Source organism: Alligator mississippiensis, chromosome 4 (assembly GCF_030867095.1).
Source record: "Alligator mississippiensis isolate rAllMis1 chromosome 4, rAllMis1, whole genome shotgun sequence".
In the NCBI taxonomy this organism is placed as follows: domain Eukaryota; kingdom Metazoa; phylum Chordata; order Crocodylia; family Alligatoridae; genus Alligator; species Alligator mississippiensis.
Genome location: NC_081827.1, coordinates 219,313,102 through 219,333,146, shown reverse-complemented (window position 1 = coordinate 219,333,146; position 20,045 = coordinate 219,313,102). Strand labels below are relative to the sequence as shown.

At 48.8% G+C, this 20,045-nt stretch overlaps 2 protein-coding genes and 1 long non-coding RNA gene across 3 annotated transcripts in view; 1 reads left to right on the top strand and 2 right to left on the bottom strand.

Annotated features, from left to right (window-relative positions):
- Positions 1 to 2,240, bottom strand: part of IFIH1 (interferon induced with helicase C domain 1) — a 65,234-nt gene extending 62,994 nt beyond the window's left edge. Inside the window, exon 1 of the mRNA XM_006277996.4 lies at positions 1,668 to 2,240. Within this exon, the coding sequence (XP_006278058.2) occupies positions 1,668 to 2,114 (447 nt within the window). The 5' untranslated portion in view covers positions 2,115 to 2,240. The remainder of the gene's footprint in view (positions 1 to 1,667) is intronic.
- A 5,210-nt stretch (positions 2,241 to 7,450) lies between these two features.
- LOC132250402 (uncharacterized) lies at positions 7,451 to 14,109 on the bottom strand. Its single transcript, XR_009462112.1, has 2 exons — positions 13,969 to 14,109; positions 7,451 to 12,842 (listed from the first exon to the last, which is right to left on the bottom strand). It is a non-coding gene; the product is annotated as an uncharacterized LOC132250402 (long non-coding RNA).
- The window catches only part of GCA (grancalcin), a 24,258-nt gene continuing 17,693 nt past the window's right edge, over positions 13,481 to 20,045 (top strand). Inside the window, exons 1-2 of the mRNA XM_059727334.1 lie at positions 13,481 to 13,590; positions 17,695 to 17,868. Coding sequence (XP_059583317.1) covers positions 13,567 to 13,590; positions 17,695 to 17,868 — 198 coding nt within the window. The 5' untranslated portion in view covers positions 13,481 to 13,566. The remainder of the gene's footprint in view (positions 13,591 to 17,694; positions 17,869 to 20,045) is intronic.

Below are 20,045 nucleotides of genomic sequence, written 5' to 3'. Positions count from 1 at the left end.
CTGTACTTGCCCCTCAGACTTCTCCCCATAGCTGAGCTGAGTGAGCTCCTGCCTCTCCGGCTGCTGGCTGAGAACTGCCAGCCTGGCCTCAGCCCTGGGCTTTATAAGGGCCAGGCCCTGCCCCCTTCTGGCCAGCTGACTCCCATTTGTTGCCCCAGCAACCTGCAGCTGTCCCCCTTATGTTCTGCCCAGGCTCTCTCCCAGGCAGCTTTCACTCCTTAGGAGCCAGGCACTGATGTGCCCTGCGACAAGCCCAGATACTTAGTACAATGGGAATGGGGGGCTGTAGTTGGCAGCCTGGCAGGGCCAAACTGCGCTTTTGGCTGGCCCAGACTTAGGTCAGTGACACTGATGTCCAGGAGAGGTCCCTGGTGGTACAAAGGCATGTCGTGGAGTGGCCCAAGAAGGATTTCCAGCCATAATTCCAGTCCAAAAGCCAATTCCTTATCCAAGCTATTATGCTTAGTACAGTGGGCTTTCAGTTTGCAGCCTGGCAGGGCCAACCCGTGCTTTGGGCCCGGCAGGAGAGTGCTCAGGCTTATTTGGGGAGGTAGTGGTATCAACAGGAGGTTTGGGTTGGCCCAAGAAGTATTTTGCCCAATAATCCCATCCCAACTTTATCGTCGTTTAAAGCTCTGTATTTGATATAGGATATTGTTTTACATATTAATCAGTTACTGTGCATAGCTAGTGAAATTCTCTCTCTTTAGAACGTGTTATTCATTAATAACAAGCTTTTGGCTACAGATTATCTTTGAAAATGGAACTGGGAGCCAGGAATAAGGAACTGGCAATAAGGAACCAACTGCAGCCAGTGAAGAAGAGAAAACACCACTAGTTTATTGTTCCAAGGCCTTGGTGATCCTGAGGCCAGGTAACAGGTTGAGGGAGCAGGTAAGGCTAAGCCCTGTCCTCCTCTCCTGGCACCTGGGAACTAAAGACAGTATTGCCAGGTCTTCAATATGAAATTAATTGTATTGAAAGCTCAAAATGATCGTAGTTGTTAAAAACCTATTGCACGCTGAAAAAATATGCAAAGAAGTATGCAATAAGTCTCCTTTCTCACTTTATATTGGTCAGTGTAAGACACCACCCATGGAGTGAGAGTTGGGTCAAAGTTGAGGCATTTATTTATTTGGAGGCAAGCAGTCATAAGAAGTGCTGACAGCAGAGCCGGAAGTTGGCAGGGAAAACACCATGATCACCAGGCTGGTTCTCCCACGGACGGGGGATAACCGCTGCTCTGGCAGAGGTAATGTATAGTTACCCTCCCACTTTCATTTCCCTTGGGAAGATCTTGGCTTTATGCTGACTTCATGGAACTGGGAGACTCCTCCCTAGCTCGCCCCTGCGGCCTTATGGGGAAGGGGCACCGGATCGGCGCTTGAGCCGGCCAAATCATTTGGAAACATCTGAAGCCCCAGGTGGGGATGGAGGATGTTTGAGGGCAGTAGGACCATACCTGGTTCTTGGAATCGATCTGGCTGGGAAGAACAATTTTCCTTAAAAAATAAAAACAACCCCCCTCCCAGAAGTTGGCTAAGACTCTCTGAGGGTGACTTGGCTTTTGCACACGCAGCATCAACTAGCTGCCTCGGAAAAACGACGGTGCATGTTGAACGCTTTTTAGAGGGGTGGACATCCCCAGGCGCCGGCCCGCTACCTACCCGCTCCCTGTCGTCCTCCGTGGCGAGGCCCGCCTGCAGGCAGCTGTCGGCCACCGGCCGGGTCCGCAGCCGGTCCACGAGGGAGCCGTGCAGCACCTGCAGCAGCGCCACGCACAGGTCGTGCTCGGCCTCCTCGGCCGGGGACGGCAGGTCGCGCAGGCTGGGGTTGGCGTAGCTGGCGGCCAGGGCGCAGCCGCCGAGCTGCAGCGCGGTCACGAAGGCGGCGAACCAGCCCGGCGTGTGCGGGCCCCGCTCCACGGCGCGCAGCAGCAGCTCGGCCGCCGCCGGCTCCCCGTGCTGCTCGGCCGCCGCGCGGATGCGCTCGCGCTCGGCGCCCAGCTGGGGCAGGTGGTCCAGCACGGGCCCCGTGCGCAGACCGGCCTTGATGCGGGACCTGAAGCAGGAGATCATGTCGAGGTAGCGCTCGTCCTGAGTGCTCTCCTCCATGGCGGCTCCCCAGCTTCTGCGGCGTCCCGGGCGGCGCCGGGGCTTATCAAGGCTCCGGTCGGCGGTTTCGGTTTCAATTCTTGCGGCACAGCTGCTGCCGAGGCGCCGCCCCGGTCCCGGCGCTGGGCGGTCCAGAGGACCTGCTCTGGTTCCTTCTCAGAGGCCCGCGCTGCACCGGGTAGCTTGGAGAAGTCCCCATTGCCGGCGGAGGGAAGCCGGCGCAGGTTGGGAGGATCCTAGCTCTGCAGAAAGCAGGGCCCTTCTGTCTGCTGGCTATTGCAATCTTATGATGGGAAGTTTCATTGTTATCAATTATGGCTTCCTGCTGGAGTTTGGACAATCTGTTGGACAGGGGTGACTGGCGCCTTCTGAGTCTGGGGGGCCCCATATCCACTACTATACTCCTGTGCCACAGCCTAGTGCCCCCACCCCAACATGCCGCTGGCACACAGGGCAAAAAACTGCTCTGTCCTGAGCAGTGCCAAGTCAGGGGCCAGCCTCGGGGGGGGGGGGCATGTGCTGCCCCCGTGTCCCCCCTTACCAGTCGCCTGTGCTGTTGGATAATCCAGGCCCAGGCCATTAAACATCTCAAAGACATGGGCAGAGACTTCGAACTTGCCTTATGGGAAACCAGCATAGGAAAGAACACAGCCGATATCCCCTCCCCAAAATTCCCCTAGAAGGTTGAAAAGGAGGATGCAAATGGTGAGGTGCTGTATCATAGTATCTTAGTTGGTAGGGTCGGAAGGGACCTGAGCAGATCATCAACTCCGACCCCCTGCATAGGCAGGAAAGAGTACTGGGGTCGTTTAGCAAGGTGTTCGTCTAGCCTTCTCTTAAAGACCCCCAGGGTAGGAGCCAGCACCACTTCTCTTGGAAGTTGGTTCCAGATCCTAGCTGCCCTGACTGTGAAGTAGTGCCTCCTGATGTCTAGCCTGAATCTACCCTCTGCCAGCTTGTGACCATTATTTCTTGTCACTCCTGGTAGTGCTCGGGGGAACAGGGACTCCCCCAAAGTCTGCTGGTCCCCTCTGACTAGGTTGTAAATGGCCACTAGATCCCCCCTCAGCCTTCTCTTGTGGAGGCTGAACAGGTTCAGGTCCCTTAGCCTCTCCTCGTAGGGCCTGCCCTGCTGTCCTCTGGTCATGCAAGTGTCCCTCCTCTGGACCCTCTCCATGTCCACATCCCTCCTGAAGTGCGGCACCCAGAACTGAATGCAGTACTCCAAATGCGGCCTGACCAGTATCACATAGAGGGGGAGGATCACCTCCTTGGACCTACTTGTGATGCATCTGTGGATGCATGACAAGGTATGGTTGGCCTTCCTGGCCATGTCCCCACACTGTCGGCCCATGTTCATTTTGGCATCAATAATGACTCCAACATCCTTTTCTGCCTTGGCACTGATGAGAAGGGAGTTCCCCAGCCTATAGGTCTGCTGCTGGTTCTTTCTCCCCAGGTGCAGCACCTTGCACTTGTCAGTGTTGAAACCCTGTTTTCATCCACCCACCCCTGTAACCTGTCCGGGTCCGATTGCAGCCTATTCCTCCCTTCTGGCGTGCCCACTTCTCCCCACAGCTTAGTGTCATCCGCGAATTTGAACAGGGTGCTTTTTACCCCCTCGTCCAAGTCACTGATCAAGATGTTGAACAGTGCGGGCCTGAGGACTGAGCCCTGGGGGACCCCACTGCCCACATCCCTCCAGGTTGAAAATGACCCGTCCACCACCACTCTCTGGGTGCGGCCCTCCAGCCAGTTAGTGACCCATCTGACTGTGTAGGTGTCGACACCACAGTTTCCTAGTTTTTTAATGAGGATGGGGTGAGAGACAGTGTCGAAGGCCTTCCTAAAGTCCAGAAAGACTACTTCCACCGTGACACCTGCGTCCCAGGATTTTGTGACCTGGTCACAGAAGGCCACCAGGTTGGTCTGATAGGACCTGCCTCTAATGAACCCGTGTTGGTTGCCCCTAAGTCTAATCTCCCCTGCTGGCCCCTTGCAGACATGTGCCAGGATAACTCTCTCAAAAAGCTTATCCAGGATCAAGGTAAGACTAACAGGCTTATAGTTTCCTGGGTCCTTCTTCCTCCCTTTTTTGAAACTGGGAAACACATTGGCCCTTTTCCAGTCCTCTGGCACCACACCAGAGCACCACGAGTGCTCGTAAAGCTGTGCCAGGGGTCCCGCAATGACCTCTGCTAATTCCCTCAGCACTCTGGAGTGGAGATTGTCAAGACCTGCTGATTTAAATATGTCCAGTCCCTCCAGAAGTATCACATATACAATAACATATTTTTCTCCAGTTAAAAGTAAACTAGAAGCTTTACAAATATGCCAGGGACCTAGGGCAATATTTTTCACTTTAAGGTTGAAAAAAAACAAATATAACTTTAATGGAATGAGTTAAAAACAATCTGCAGGGCTGTGAAATAGGAGCTTCCTTACCAGGAGCAGCTAACAGACAGCAGATTTGCAGAAGAACGGGCAGCTTGATCATGGAACCTCAAGACCATTAAAAAGAAGAGAGGGTCCTTAACACCTGTGGAATGAAATATTTAGAAGGAATCGGGTAGATTACAAGGGGGGTAAGAGTGCTCAGAAACCCCCTTGGCTCAGCAGGGGCATTCAGGAATTCCTGAAGACTAAAAAGGGGGCGTACAACCAGTAGAAGGGAGGAGCTATCACCAAGGAGGAGTACTCCTCCTCGGCCCAGGAGTGTAGGAGGGCCATTAGGAAGGCCAAGGCAGAGATGGAACTCAGGCTAGCGTCCAGGATTAAGGACAACAAAAAGTCCCTTTTTCAAGTACATTGGGAGCAAGAAGAAGGCACCAGGCAATGTAGGGCTCCTGCAAGACGCAAATGGTAATCTTGTGGCTACACCAGACAAGAAAGCTGATATTTTTAACAGTTTCTTTGCCTCTGTTTTCTTGAACAGGGACCGGGACATCCCACCTACCAGAGGTAGGGACAATCTTGGGGATAGCTCTGTCAGACCTTCAGTCAGAGCAGATGTAGTTAGGGATCTTCTGGAAGGGCTAGACATTTTTAAATCTGCAGGTCCAGATGCCCTCCACCCAAGGGTGTTGAGGGAGCTGGCAGGGGTCATTGTGGAGCCCTTGGCCCGGCTGTATGAGCATTCGTGGTCATCTGGCCAGGTGCCAGGGGATTGGAAACTGGCTAATGTGGTTCCAATTTTCAAGAAGGGGAGGAAGGAGGACCCAAGTAACTATAGGCCTGTAAGCCTCACCTCGGTGCTCGGGAAGATCTTGGAGAGAATCATCAAGGAGCACATGTGTGGGGAGCCAGCAGGGGAGATCATGCTCAGGGGCAATCAGCATGGGTTCACCAAAGGCAGGTCCTGTCTGACCAACCTGATTGCCTTTTATGACCAAGTAACTAAATCCTTGGATGATGGTGTCACTGTGGACGTAGTCTTTCTAGACTTTAAGAAGGCCTTTGACACTGTCTCTCACCCCATCCTCATCAATAAATTAAGCGACTGTGGCCTTGATGCCTACACGGTTGGATGGGTAAAAAATTGGCTGATGGGGCGCACCCAGAGTAGTGGTGGATGGGTTGTACTCAACCTGGCGAGATGCGAGCAGTTGGGTACCCCAGGGCTTGGTCCTCGGGCCTGCACTGTTTAACATCTTCATCAGCGACTTGGACGAGGGGGTGGAAAGCACGCTGTCCAAGTTTGCTGATGACACTAAGATGTGGGGCAAGGTAGACACACTTGAAGGGAGAGAGAGGCTGCAACTAGATTTAGACTACAGAAGTGGGCAGACAAGAATAGGATGGGGTTCAACGTAGACAAATGCAGGGTGCTGCACCTTGGGAGAAGGAATCCACAGCATACATACATACAGGCTGGGGAGTTCCCCTCTTGAAAGCACAGAGGCGGAAAGAGATCTTGGAGTCATTACTGACTCCATGATTAACACGATTTGCCAATGCCAGACTGCAGCCAGCAAGGCCAGCCATACCTTGTCATGCATCCAAAGGTGCATCTCAAGCCGGTCCAGAGAGGTGATACTCCCCCTCTATGCGACTTTGGTCAGGCTGCAGTTGGAGTACTGCATCCAGTACTGGGCGCTGCACTTCAGAAGGGATGTGGACAACATAGAGTCCAGAGGAGGGCCACTAACATGATCAGGGGCAGCAGGGCAGGGCCTATGAGGAGAGACTGAGGGACCTGAACCTGTTCAGCCTCAGCAAGAGGAGGCTGAGGGGGGGCCTGGTAGCTGCCTACAAACTCATCAGGGGAGATCAACAGCAAATAGGCAGAGCCCTTTTCTCCCCAGCACCACCTGGGGTGGCAAGGAACAATGGTAATAACCTGATGGAGAATAGGTTTAGGTTGGAGCTCAGAAGGCAATATTTTAAAGTTAGGGTGGCCAAAATCTGGAACCAACTTCCCAGGGAAGTGGTCCTCGCCCCTACCTTGGGCAAATTCAAGAGGAGGTTGGATGATCACCTGTCTGGGGTCTTGTGAACCCAGCATTCATTCCTGCCTGTGGCAGGGGGTCAGGCTAGGTGATCTGTTCAGGTCCCTCCTGACTCTAGCTACTATGATACTATGATACAAAGAGACCTAAAGTCAATTGACTCCCTCAGCACAGCCTGACTAGAAATGCTGCTGTCCGCCAGTTGACTTTAAACCTTGGGTGGAACAGAAATCAAAAGTGGGGGGGTGCAAGAGCAGCAGTGTAACCCCCGCCCCCTCCCATCTGCCCGTCTCAGTAGTTTATGGATACTCAGTCTTCTTTTAATGACAGCTGAGATTCTTATGCAACTGCTTGACTCCAGCACTTGAGGGTTTTTTTTAAATTCACTAAAAATCACAGGACTTGCAAAGAAGTCATTGGGGCTGTGCATCACCGATTATGGGTGTACAGAAGAACACAAAAGACACAAGAGAAAAAAACCCTGTTAGTGGTACATCTCCACAGTACTGTCTGTAAAACAATGCTGTGATTATCTATATCTCTGCTGGAAAATCTGAAATCATTTGACTGTTAGAGACTTTATTAGATTATTTAAATATGAATATGCACCCAAAATTAGGGTTTGTGTTTTAAAGGATTTCTTGTCATTTTTAGGTAAGAAAAAACCCCACAAAACTTACTGTTCTGTCCAATTCAGAGTGGAGATGTGGAAGTGAAGGGAAGGTGCTATCCCAGGGTGTAGAGTACCCCTCCAGAACTAACCTACCTTTTCTTGTACATGTGTGCACACATATTGGGGATACTTTGTTTAGTAAGAGTAATCAAAAACACTTAAGCCCTATTCCTTCAAGAGATTAACACAAATCCATAAAGAAGGATCAAGTGCTAAACATTTTACATGATCTTTTTTATTGTTTGTTCTAAATTGATTGATTTATCTGATTGTTATATATGGAATCCATAAATACTAACTTTTTAGAATATTTGTGCCTCAAAATGTTCATTGTTAAATCAATTACTAATTAACATAATCACAAACCCATGACTTCCAAGAAAAATCTGATTTGCCACTGAAAAAGGCATACTGATTTTCACCTAACATAACTTTCCAAAAGCTAGTGTTAGCATTTTAATCTTTTCTACTGGTATTTGTGTATTGTAATTACAACCAAAATCTCAGCTCCCCTTTCACATTTCTGCACTCACATCAGTATTGAAGACTGCCAAGTATTCTTGGTTTGTAAATGCCAATTAGGAGTTCTAGTTTAGGTGACCAATTTTGAATATCTATAAAAAACACAAGCTTCTACATAATATTACTTTCTAGTATTGCCATTCAAGTCACTCTTCAGTCCTTTATGTCTCAAATTTCCTCAACTATAAAATATTCTAATAATAGTATTCCAGTGTACATTATGTGGTTTAATTTGTATTTGAAAATCACTTGGTGCCTTTGGTGAGAAACTCTGGGTCTTATTCAAAGCCTGTTGATGTCTGAGTTTCTCCATTGATTTTAGCAGGCTTTAGATTTAGCTCAGTATAATGTTGGAAAACATGTTTAGTCTAGGACAATAATTAGACACAGACCTGGAAATTCCCTCTTAATTTTTATATTCCTTTGTGTTCAGCTTTTTTCACTGTTTGGTTTCTCTGCCCCGGATCTACGTGTTCCTTTCATTTTCCTTTCACAATCATTAGCTACGTAGTTTTAATTACTGCCTTTATTGACCTCTTTTTATTTCTAGTTTTGCTTCAATTTTTCTGGAAACTACTTTCTGAAAGATTCCCAAAGCTTGCTTTTTTCCTTTCTCCAATATGTTACCATCACCACCAGTCATTGCACCAGCCTTTTGTTTTTACATTTTTTGATTTAGTCATTTTCCTTCACAATTTGGAGCGGAGTTCTGTTTGAAGATCCTTGTTGCTAAGTAACATCTTCACCTTACTTTTTCTGAGCAACCTAGTTGGTGTACTACCCCCTATTAGCACTGACACAAGTCATTATTCCTGGAATAGTGCTGTAGGGAGATAAACATCACAGTCAGATTTTTAAAGGTATTTAAGCACCTCCAGATTCTGATACAGGCCTAGTGGGATTTTCAAAGGTACTTAACTCCAATTAAAATCAGTACAGGCTTCTCCTTGTAGCACTACTTACACTAGTTAATGGCAAGAGAGAATGATGGATCACTGGCAACAACATCAAGTCTGGGGCAAAACTAGGAAGAGCCTCTCCCCACAGGACTTGGGGGAGATCCTGCTCCATGTGCCCCTCAGTGGGAGGACAGGTTGAGAACATAGATGTAAGAGGTGCAGTGGAAGAATGCAGTGGCTTTCCCCTCTTACCACAACATGCAACTTACCTTAACACCAAGTAGGATTTGGCTCTTTATTGTTCACTTCAGTTATTTTGGCATCTACTAAAGTTACCCTTGTGAATCCAAGCAACAGGAGGAAATGTGGTGTTTTTAGCATTCATGAATCAAATAGGCATGGCCAGAAATTTTATGGGACAAAGAAGAAGCACTTCTCTAGCGAAAGCATGTTAGCTTTCTCTCTCTACCAAACAAAAAGGTCTGCATCTTTTGGGGAGGAAGGAGGAAAAAGACAGCTCACAAGAATCTTTTATAACGGAACACATTACATTTAAAATAGGTTTTTTAGATTGTTGAGGTTGCAAAGTCAAGCACTCAAGAGTTAGGAAAACCAGAAAGTCCCGAATTTTAACAAGCAGGAACTTCTAGTACTTTCACACTTACTGCTGCCCTTTGAACTAATAAGGCACATCCAGATGAGTGGGAACATGTGCTTTGCAGAGCCTCATACGTTTTTGAGGCACTGCAAGATGCATGCAGCGCATGTGAAAAGGTTCTCCGTGCTGCATATTTGGAGCCCTGGCCTGGCTCATTGCCAGTGGCGGGTGCACGTGTGCCTCGAGGCAGAAGGAAGGAGCCAGGGCAGCGCTTTCACAAGGACTGGGCCCTCACGGCTCTCCCACCATCTGCCCTGAGGCATCCATGCCATGCAAAATGCCAAGCAAAATGCTTTTACATGCCATGCTCTGGGTAAGTGCCAGGGGTTACCTAGCCCTCCTCTGGGGTTTGCTTCCTGGTGTAGGGAGGAGAACTCCCTGTTCTCAGTGCCTGGGTTTGTGCCTTGACCTTGCAAGCTCTAAAACAACTCGAAACAGAATTTGAAGACCTGCTCAATCCCTTTTCCCCAGCTCATGCACAGGTATCAAAGCACATACAGAATCTTCAGGAAAATAAGCTGTTGAGATCTAGCACTTCCCTACTGAGCATTTGCAAACTGATGTTTTTACGGATTTACAACTTTTTGCTTATTTATTTTGGTCTCTTTTGTAGGCTGCTCTGAGATTTTGTTGGCAAGTCCTTTCTCCAACTTGCTTCTGCTCCACGCTCACCCGGCACGGGAAGCAGCACCATGATGCCCAAGGTGGTGTTCCTACTGGCGGGAGGGGGAGGGACAACCACTTTCTTGGCAGGGAGAAGGTGAAGGTGACAGAGCTGTTCAAAGAAATGGTCTTTCTGAATGTTTTAAAATGGACAAAATATAGATTTTCCTTAGCCACATTTTCAAAAACAACCACACTTCATCTCTCAAATCCCTCACCCCTATCCTTAAGTCCCATCCCCATCCCTCTTAAAATGCCCTAACCTTATTTCAACAGATCTATGGATTCCAAACAAAGCCTTTCTGGCTGCCTCAGTCTAATAAGACTAACTACTCGGTATAATGACAAATGTCCTGTCACTTCTTTGATGCCAACTGCAATGGTGCTTCTTCCCTATCTTATATAGAAAACATGTAGAGATACTATAAAGAAAGTAACACCATCCTTTAGTTAGATGTAGGCAGTCACTGGTACAGCAAGGTGGGCCCCAATACCAAATAAAAGGTAGAGCAGACACCCTAAATCAGGGATGCCAAACTCATCTGGCATCCATGGGCTACATGAAGAGTGTGGGACCACAGAACCCCTCCTGCACGGTGGATTTAATACCCATGGTACCTGCCCCGGCCGGTCCAGGACTGCACTGCAGGCAGTGTCTGCTCTAGCCAGCCTGAGACCTGCGCTGCATACCACACCCATCCCAGACTTGCTGGAGTGCATGTCATGTGTAGTGTGCATCCCCAACTGGCCAGAGCAGGTGCCACATGCAACATAGTCCTGGAACAGGCAGCATTGATGCAGTGGGCACTAGATCTGGCATGGGGGTCAGGGGAGGGTTCCAGATTGGCTCTGCACAGATACTGTGTGCAACATGTCCTAGCACAGGCACCGGGTGCCCCAGACCACCTGGGGCAGGCATGTGTATGGCTTGCATCTCACCCCCAATGCAAGGGACCAGTCTGGCATATGCTGCATGTGGCACATGGGCCAACTTGAGACCCAGGGGAAGCACCAGGTGCTGGATGATAGGGCCCTGAAGGCCAGACCTGGCCCATGGACCATATCTTTGACATCCCTGCCCTAAATGAAGTGCTACCACTAGCCGGATTTAGTCATCTTTTGTTGAGAAGCCTCTCCAATTTGTGGACTACCGAACTACCTAGTGAAGAGATGCTTTGCAATTTAATCAAACTATCTCTAAACACATTAACAACGGAGGCCTAAAAGCACTTCAGTCCTTTAAGGGACAATTTGATGCCTTTCTCCTAGCCTATTAAGGGGTTATTGCTGACATATGAGGAACCTGTCTGAACAGCTTCGCCTGCTCATCCCCCTTTCTGCTCTTTCAGCCCCTCCCAGCAGGGATTTTTAAAATGTTTTTTTAAGGATTTTTTTCGTGTGTCCCAAGCCAAATCAATTCCAAATCCACTAGTCATTCAAGAACCATGTGTGGCCCTGTTACCAGCAAGCATCCTCCACCTCCACCTGGGGCTGTTTCCAAATCCTTTGGCGGGCATACGATGTGCAGGCCCAAGCATGGAAGCTTGGGGTTCAGATGTCCCCGGAGTTTCACTTGCCCTCAGCCATATGACTGCAAGAGCAAGCTAGGGAGGAGTCTCCTATTTTTATAAAGTTAGTGTATAGCCAAGATCTTCCCCTAGAAGTGATTTTTTAAAATTAAAAATAAATCATTATATATATATATATATATAATATAAATCCCGCTTTATATTATATATATATATATAAATCCTCTACCATAGGTTTTCCATCGCACCTCTTGAACCATATTAAGAAACCTGTGCACCTATTACAATAAATGCACCCTTTCCCCTGTACCCCCACCCTCTTCCCTTCCCTAACCCAAATGCAGTCCCTTCATCCAGGCCCCAGTCTGGGGTTTACATTCTCAATTCATTCACAGTCCTTGTCACTGTTGATGTCGCCATCACTTCTGCTGCTGCTGATCCTGTTGCTGTCCTTCTCGCTGTCTCCAGCTCCAGCTGCATCGCTGTCCTCTTCTATCTCCCTGTCCAAAACCTCCCCAAGAAGGGAAGTGAACAGCCTGTGCCAAACGTCTCTTTTTCCAGGTGGAGTTGGCTATAACCTCTCCGTCCTCTTCCACTGCTTTCCGGTAGCAGGACTGGAGTTCACTCAGAAACATTTGAATGCAATCTGTTTGCTCGAGCTTAGTGTGGCTGTATACCAGGAGGTTCCTGCACTGCCACAGGGCACTCCTGATGCAGGACACAAACATTTTTTTTGTTTTTTTGTAAATAATTTGTTCGTGTTCCAAGCCAAATCAAGTCCAAATCCGTGAGTCTGTCCAGAACTGTAAGTGGCTCTACAACCGGCAAACATCCTCCACCCCCATCAGGGTCTTCATATACAGGCAGCCCTCAGACTTACAACACAATTGGTTCCTGAAAACCGGGTCTTAAGTCGAAACGTTGTAACTTGGAACCAATTTTCTCATAAGAAACAATGTTATAAATAGGGGATTGGTTTCTGAACCAAGGCCCGATACCCCAAAATACCCCAGAATTTTGTACTCGATCAATTATAGATGAGTAATATAGCTACATTAATATATTTCTATTGTAAATAGCAATCATATTGATATGGCCAGACTTCTTTGAGGTGACTTTGCTAGACTTGCTGACAGGCTCTTGGTTGGACTTGTTGACGGGCTTGTGTCTGGAGTCTTCTCAGGAGTCTTGGCTGCAAGTTTTTCTGGAGTCTTGTCTGCTTTCTTAAAGAAAGCGTCCAAGCAAGTGTGGTCAGATGTTCTCCAGGGAGATGAATGACACAGCGAACTTGTTTGCTGGCATGGTGTCGCATCGCATCAAGCGTCGTAAGTCGAAACTGGCATCGTAAAGTTGAAACAGGGTATCAATTTATAAACGTTGCAACTCGAAACGTCATAAATCGAGGACTGCCTGTACTTCCAACCTCTTTTGACAGGCATCCTATGTGGTGGCCCAAGCCAGGGCTTGGGGTTCAAATGCCATATGGCCGCAGGAGCAAGCTAGGGAGGAGCCTCCCACCTACAATAAAACCAGCTTTACGCCCCAACGCCCCGGAAGAGCGGTTCTCCCCGGAGCGCTTAAGGAAAACTGCCTTCGCAGACCCAGACACGTGGTGTTTCCCCTGCCAGGTAAGCAGGACACAACCTGGTGGAAGCGGGACCGGGTCAGGGGACTTCTCCCTGCCAAGAAAGTGGTTGTCCCTCCCCCTCCCGCCAGTAGGAACACCACCTTGGGCATCATGGTGCTGCTTCCCGTGCCGGGTGAGCGTGGAGCAGAAGCAAAGGCAGCTCCTGCCCATGCCCTGGACAGCAGAAAGCAGGCGCAGAGCGCCCGCACACGCAGGCAGCGCGGGAACAACCGCGCGCTCCAGGCTAGCGGGCCCAGGCCCGAGGGCTGCAGGCCCGGCCCCGCCCCGCCCTGACGAGCGGGCGGCCCCGCCAATGGGAGACGGCCGGGCCGCCGCGAGCGGCGGGGCGGGGCGTCGGCGACAGCAGCTCCGCGCGGTGACAGCAGCCGCGGCGGCTCCGCTCGCGCTCCCGCCCCGCCCCGCCCGCGCCGCCATGGCCTACCCGGGCTTCGGAGCGGTGAGTGTCCGCGCCGGGGAGGGGGGCGGGCGCTGGCCCCGGCCCCGCGGCTCCCGGGGGAGGGTCTGGGCTGGGGTCGGCCCCGCCCCGCCCCGGCGCGGCCCGCACAAAGGAGCGGGCCCGGCCCTGGCCGCGCTGCAAGGGGCCTCCCGGGCCTGGAGGCCGCTCCCCGCCTCGCCAGACAATGGCTGGTCCCCCTAGGCCGGCTCGGCCCGGCCGATGCAGCGCGGCCCTCGGCCCAGCTGCAGCGGGGGGCGCCCCAGCCACCCCCGCCCGCTTCCCTTCCTTCCCCGCGGGGCCTGGAGCAGAGATTCCTCCCTGCTCCCAAATCCGGCAGTCCGCGTGACCACCCCCCTCGGCAGCTGGTTTCCCAAGTACCTGCAGGGGCATCCCAGTGTCTGGAGGGAAGGCCCCAAACCAAACCAAACCACACAAAAATCACCATGCCCCAAACCCAGAAGCCAATCGCATTTACGTGGTGGGGGAAATACTTCCTGGTTCTCATCTGGTTCTCGCTGGCTGCCAGCAAGAGCCCTGAGCCTGGGATTGCCAAATAGCTTCCACCCTGTAAGAACGACCTTTCTACCCATGCGGGGGCACGTAGCGCAGCGCAGCCCCACACCCCACATGCGGGGCTCCCTCGGCAGATCCCTTCTCCTCCAGAGGCACGTCCAGTTCTGTGTCAGAGGGGCAGGGTCCCTGCGTCTCCACGCAGGCTGAGAGACTTGCATTTGTTTCTTGTCCAACAGGATGTGCTTCAGGAAAGAAAGGCCTTTCCAAAATGTTATTCTTCTGATTCTGAGAAGTCTTTTAATTTTCCAGTCTAAAATTATCCATAGGCAGTTTGTAGCCATTTGACCCTGCGTCAGTATTGTTTGAAAAGACCAACTAAAGTACATGAGAATGAAATACGAAGATGGGTAAAGACTGGCTGCATAATAACTCCAACTCGCAAAGTTCTCAGATTCATCAAGCCAGAGACTGCTTGGCAAAAGAGTCCAGCCTACTTGCTACTTTTCAGGGATCCTGGGCCATTGCTCCCCAAGAACTATAAGCCTCCCTTAGAAAGGGAGGCCGCTGAGGCAAGAGTCAGGACTTGAGAGCTGACCAGGTTGTTGCTAATGGTTCTTAGCAGGGAACAACAGATGCATTGAACTGAAAAAATAAAATAAAAGCAGCTCATACATCTTTTCACATTGAGCAGTTCTACCAGTATATGTGGGATAATTAGTTAGGTGGCTGAACCTATATGTTGCTGTTTTAAAGGCAACCCCCAAATCATTGTGTGAAGTTTGGAATTCCATGTCTGTAACGCGTACGTATTGTGGAATCTCCGTCGCTGAAAGGTTTTAAGAGCAGATTAGACAAAACGCTTCTCTGGAAAAATTTAGATGAGGAAGCTTGAATAGGGAATGGGATTAGATGATATCTTGTCCTATTTTTCCAGAAGTGTATTATCTGCAAACATACATCACACTTTACACTATTTCTGACATCCCTAGCAGAGGTTTAGGATGGACCAGAAGTAGGTTCACTAATAACCACCTGAGGAGTGATGCTGCAGCAGAGACTCATCCATCCACTTGTAACTTGTAGCTATGATTCAGAATGGGACAAAAAATCATCCATGTCACAAGTTTCTAGTATGTTTGCAACCATTCAAACTAAGTACATACAGAAGTTTGTCCTTCAGGATTCAGATATTTACAAGCTCTAAAAAGAATGACTTTATAGAGACTTTTGTCTTGTTTCCGCAGTCTGTTCTTTTGTAAGTCACATAAAACAGACTAAATTTCTTAGGGGTTCAGCTGTCTTCTTTCAGCTTTAGTAATTTTAGGGCCTTGTTACACAGTGGAGCAGCTCCTGGAGCTCTTAACCCCTGGATTGTCTGCGCAATAAATAACACCTGAAACTGGTTTCAAGCACTTGTTATGTGGCTCAAAGTTATCCCCCTCCAGAACAGGATTATTTCTGATCTTGAAAACAACATCCCACATGCCCCCCTTCCCCACTGGCCCAGATTGAACCCACTGCCTCTCCACCCACCCACCTCCCTCAGATCCAGGCTCACCAGGAGTCCCTGTCTCCTGCTTACCTGTGGCTGTCTGCTCTGTCTATCCTGGGGGAGCTGGGGGTGGTTAACCCTTCCCTGCCTGCTGCTCTGGTACAGACAGCCACAAGTAAGGAATTTGGTGACAGGGAGGAACCGTGAGGAGCAGGGGGATAGCCACAGAGGGGAAGCCCAGAATGGGATGGGAGGAAGGATTTTTACCTTTCACTCCTCCAGGCCCTTGCTGGCCTGTAGTGTGATTGCTCCAAACTTGAGCTAGCACTAACACCAATAAACGTTTGTGCCGGTCACAGCCTAAGGTATACTAAGGCCCTAAGACTAACTCCATGAGTTTCATCTTCCACTGGAGCATTTGGTCCTTACTGCTACCTTGAAGCTTCTTTGCCTTGGTATACTGGAAGGTACACTTTATTTGTAAAATTGGGATAGATAATGCCATGGCTCTAAAGGCTACTTCATGAGGGTTTGAAGGCTTTGATATCTTTATCTCCCTCTTTGGAACTGAAACTGCTTTCAAACCATGATGAAAAGGGCAGGTTCCCTGACTTTTGTCTGATACAGTACAATTCTTTGGGGCCATCCTAGCTGCCTTTAAAAGAGCTCTCTGATCCTGACAGCTAGTTGTCTCTGCACAGTTTTCTACTTTTTGACAAAGCTTTCTGTTGAAGCTTCCATAAGCATCTCTGTTTCTTATTGATAGGCAATATGCCTCCTGTATTTTCTAGGGGTGCACCAATAAATATTTTATGACCAATACCGATATGGCTGGTTAATAATCAGCTATCGGGCAATACCGATCCAATAACCGATATTAATTGCAGGTTGAGTCATGCTGGGCCAGGCCACGCAACTAAGCTCCTCCTGCCTCTCCCTGCCCCAGTCACGTCTGCAGCATTTGGGACCTTTTACAGTGCCCAATCTGGCCCCAGTCCATGCTGCTCCAGCGCCCGGGACACCATCGCAGTTGCTCCATTCCAGCCCAGCCCGTGGTGAGGGCATGGGGGTGTATCTGGGGTCACCCTGGCTCGCAGGAGGGAACCCAGGCATCCAGAGACCCTAGTTCTGTGGGCGAGAAGGAACCCAGGCCCTGGCCAGAGGGCATAATTATCGGACAACATTATTGGCTGCAACTGACAATAAAAGCCAATAATGTAAATTTTCCCTTTATCAGTACTGATCTGATAGGCAGCCGGTATATTGGTGTACCTCTACTGTTCTTCTCATGTTCTCTAACTCAAGTCACACTGAGTTGAACAAAATCTTTCAGACTTTATGTTCATAGCAATAAAAATAATTAACCTTTTCCAGGATATCTATAATATGGCCTTATCCATAAGGAAAGACTTAAGGAAAAAAAGACTTCTAAACTTGATTTTAGTAGTTAGATGCTCACTCTGAAATCACAATGTGGTTTCCTTGTTCAGTTTATCAAGTTTAAGGTCTGCTGCTGAAATAGGGTAGATTACTAGTTTAAATAACAGTTTAGCACAGGAATGAAGAATATAATATCCAGTAGAAACAATAGGGGGTATTAAAAAAGATTGAATTTAATTATCCAGCCTGGAATTTGGTCAGGCTATCCAAATGATTAACTCTTGAAAAAAACAGGAAATAAAAAGGAGGTTTGGGTTTGCTAATGTCCATAATGTGGCTCATCTACAAATGGCAGTGGCATCTCTACTTAGTGATTGTTTCTTTTTGGGAAATAATTTTACTTTGCTTGTGTAAAATGTCTTTTTGCAGTACAATTTACAGCCTTGCACTTACAAGTATGTTAAACGGTTCCAAGAACTTTGAATTAGAACATGCCAAGTGATCATGCAGCTTTTGTGCAATCTTTTTTGAAGCAGACCATATGCCAGAGTGTTCAGATGTGAGTTTGCATTTGGGATGCCATAGGTATTTGAATTAGGTTGTGCAATAGGTGTATTAAGAAAAGTACATCCAGAAATTGACATTCCTTGTAAATGGAAATCTGTTACAATGTATTGAGCTGTTGAAGACACTAACATATTTCTCTTCTTTCACAAAAGTATGGAAGTTACAGTGGTCAGATGCCTAGAATGCAAATGGCAGTGAGACAGCCAATGCCAGGAGCAGTACCAAATATGTCTTATGCTGGATACTCTGGATATTCTGCATATTCTGGTACTTATTCTGCTGCTGCTGACCCCATGTGGATTTACTTCACTGCTGTTGCTGGACAGGTAAGGTGATACAAGCAATGTAATTAAGTTAGCTCTATGATGAATTAGACCTACCGATTTTCTCTCTCTAAAAGAAACTGAACACCTTGCTCAGCTGAGTGATGTGAAAGCTCTCAAAGTAAGAATCATTTTTAGGTAAAACTGGCGAGTATATGACAATAATTGTAATCAAAATTGGCACTTTAATTTCTAACTGGCATCCCCTGACCTCAATTAATTAAACTGTTATATTGTTCATGAATAGTAACAGAGGCTAATGCTAGTGGTGACTTGTAAATGAGTTTTGTCCTTTGTTACTATATTTTTTATTATTTTTAAAAACCAAACTTGAAACTTGAACATTTGAAATAATATAGTTCTTCAAAAGTGCTTAGGGAACAGCCAGTTACTTTACACAAACTCACTGCACCCCAGAAATAAAAAAGTGAAATTCAGACTTTTGGAGACTTGGCAGATATACTCTGTCATCAATAAGCTAGACTCACTTACATTTCTATAAGTTTAGAGGTGCATCGATACATTGGTTTGATATTAGATTGGCACTGATATAAAGAAATCGATTGTATTGGAAATCGGCCTGATGTCGCTGATAATTTGGCCGATAAATGCTCGTGCATGTACACAGCTGCAGCGCAGCGTGTAGGCAGCAAGGAGCACAGCCCAGCAGCTTAGAGAACTGCATGCAGCTGGTAAGTCTGTTGTGTTGGAAGGGGAGCGGGGAGGGAAGTGGTGTGAGTGGGGACAGATCAACCCCTCCATGGTGAGGGAGGCTGTGTGAGGCAGGCACTGCTCAGCTGGGGTGGGGGACAGAGCCATAGCTTATTTGGGGAGCGTGGGGCAGGAAGGTGGTTCCTGCTGGGGAAGAGGTGTGCCTCCAGGTCTATACAGTGGGGTAGGCTGCAGCTGTGGGCTCAAGGTGCTCAAGGCAGGCAGTGACGGTGTTGGGAGAGGGCTATGGGGGGGATCTACAGTGAAATTTGGGGTGGCTGCAGCCCCCTCCCCCCCCCCCCCCATAACCCTCCTCCCAGTGCTGCTGCCATCTGCCCCAAGCACAGCCCAGCCTGGCCTAGCCCTTCCCCCAACTCTCTTGCACCGGGAAGAGCCTAGTGCAGCCCTGGCCCCATCCTGAGCCTGCAGCCTCCCCCACCCCCTCCAGGTGGATCTGGGGGACACGCCCACCCCCCTGTGCCCTCCTGGGGTGTGCGCAGCAGCTGGAACCACCCCCTACCCTGTGCCTCCCAGATGAGCCACAGCTCTGTCCAGTGCTGCATCCCACCCCTGCTGGGCAGCGCCTGCCCCTGTCCTTGCCCTACTCCCTCTCTCACCTTAGGGGCCTTGACTGGCCCACCCACACCTCTTCCCTCCCCCATCTACCACAACAGACTTACCAGCTGTATGCAGCTGTATTGGAAAGTGTATTAGTATTGGCCGATATGCCACCTTAAAAATTGGCTATCGGTATCGGCCCCAAAAATCTCTGTCGGTGTACCCCTAGTGACTGGCTCACTCAGACAGGAGCATGGTTGTGAAGCTTTGAAAATACCAGTGGCATGGTATAAGATAGGCATGTTAAACACTGAGAGTATTGTATTAAATACTCACCAGTTTTATTGGATGGGGACAAAAACAGGTTCTCTTAAGTTTTTCCAGTCTGCATTATAAGCCTGTAATGGGAGCAGTAGTAATAGAACAAAGAGTAAGTGGCAGCAAATTTGTGGACTGGAAAAAGAGATCTGGGGGCCAGTGTGGGTTGGCAAGGATTCACAGAGGTCATGTGCATGGCCCCACAGGTTACTGTTCTCTAGAAGGTTCTGGGATTTGTGGTGCCAATACGCACCTTCCCAAGAGCGTGGATCTACAGAGGCAGTGTAATTGAAGATCTCCAGTTATAGGTGAGTGACCTTCTTTTCTAGATTAGAGGAGCTGCTGTTTACTTTTGGCAATTTTAAATTGCAGTTTTTACAGATTGAGGCTGTGATTCTCAACTTCTTGCTTGACTTCAGCTCCCAAGAATACAGATGCTTTGTGTTGCCTTGATTTGCTTTCCTAACTAACTTTTCTCCTTCATTTCTCCTTTGGTGCAGAACACCTTTATTTTCTGTTTTTGAGAGGAGTCATATCCTTCCTTTGTCCCTACCTACCTGTGAAAGCAGGAGCCGATGGAAGTAATCAATTGC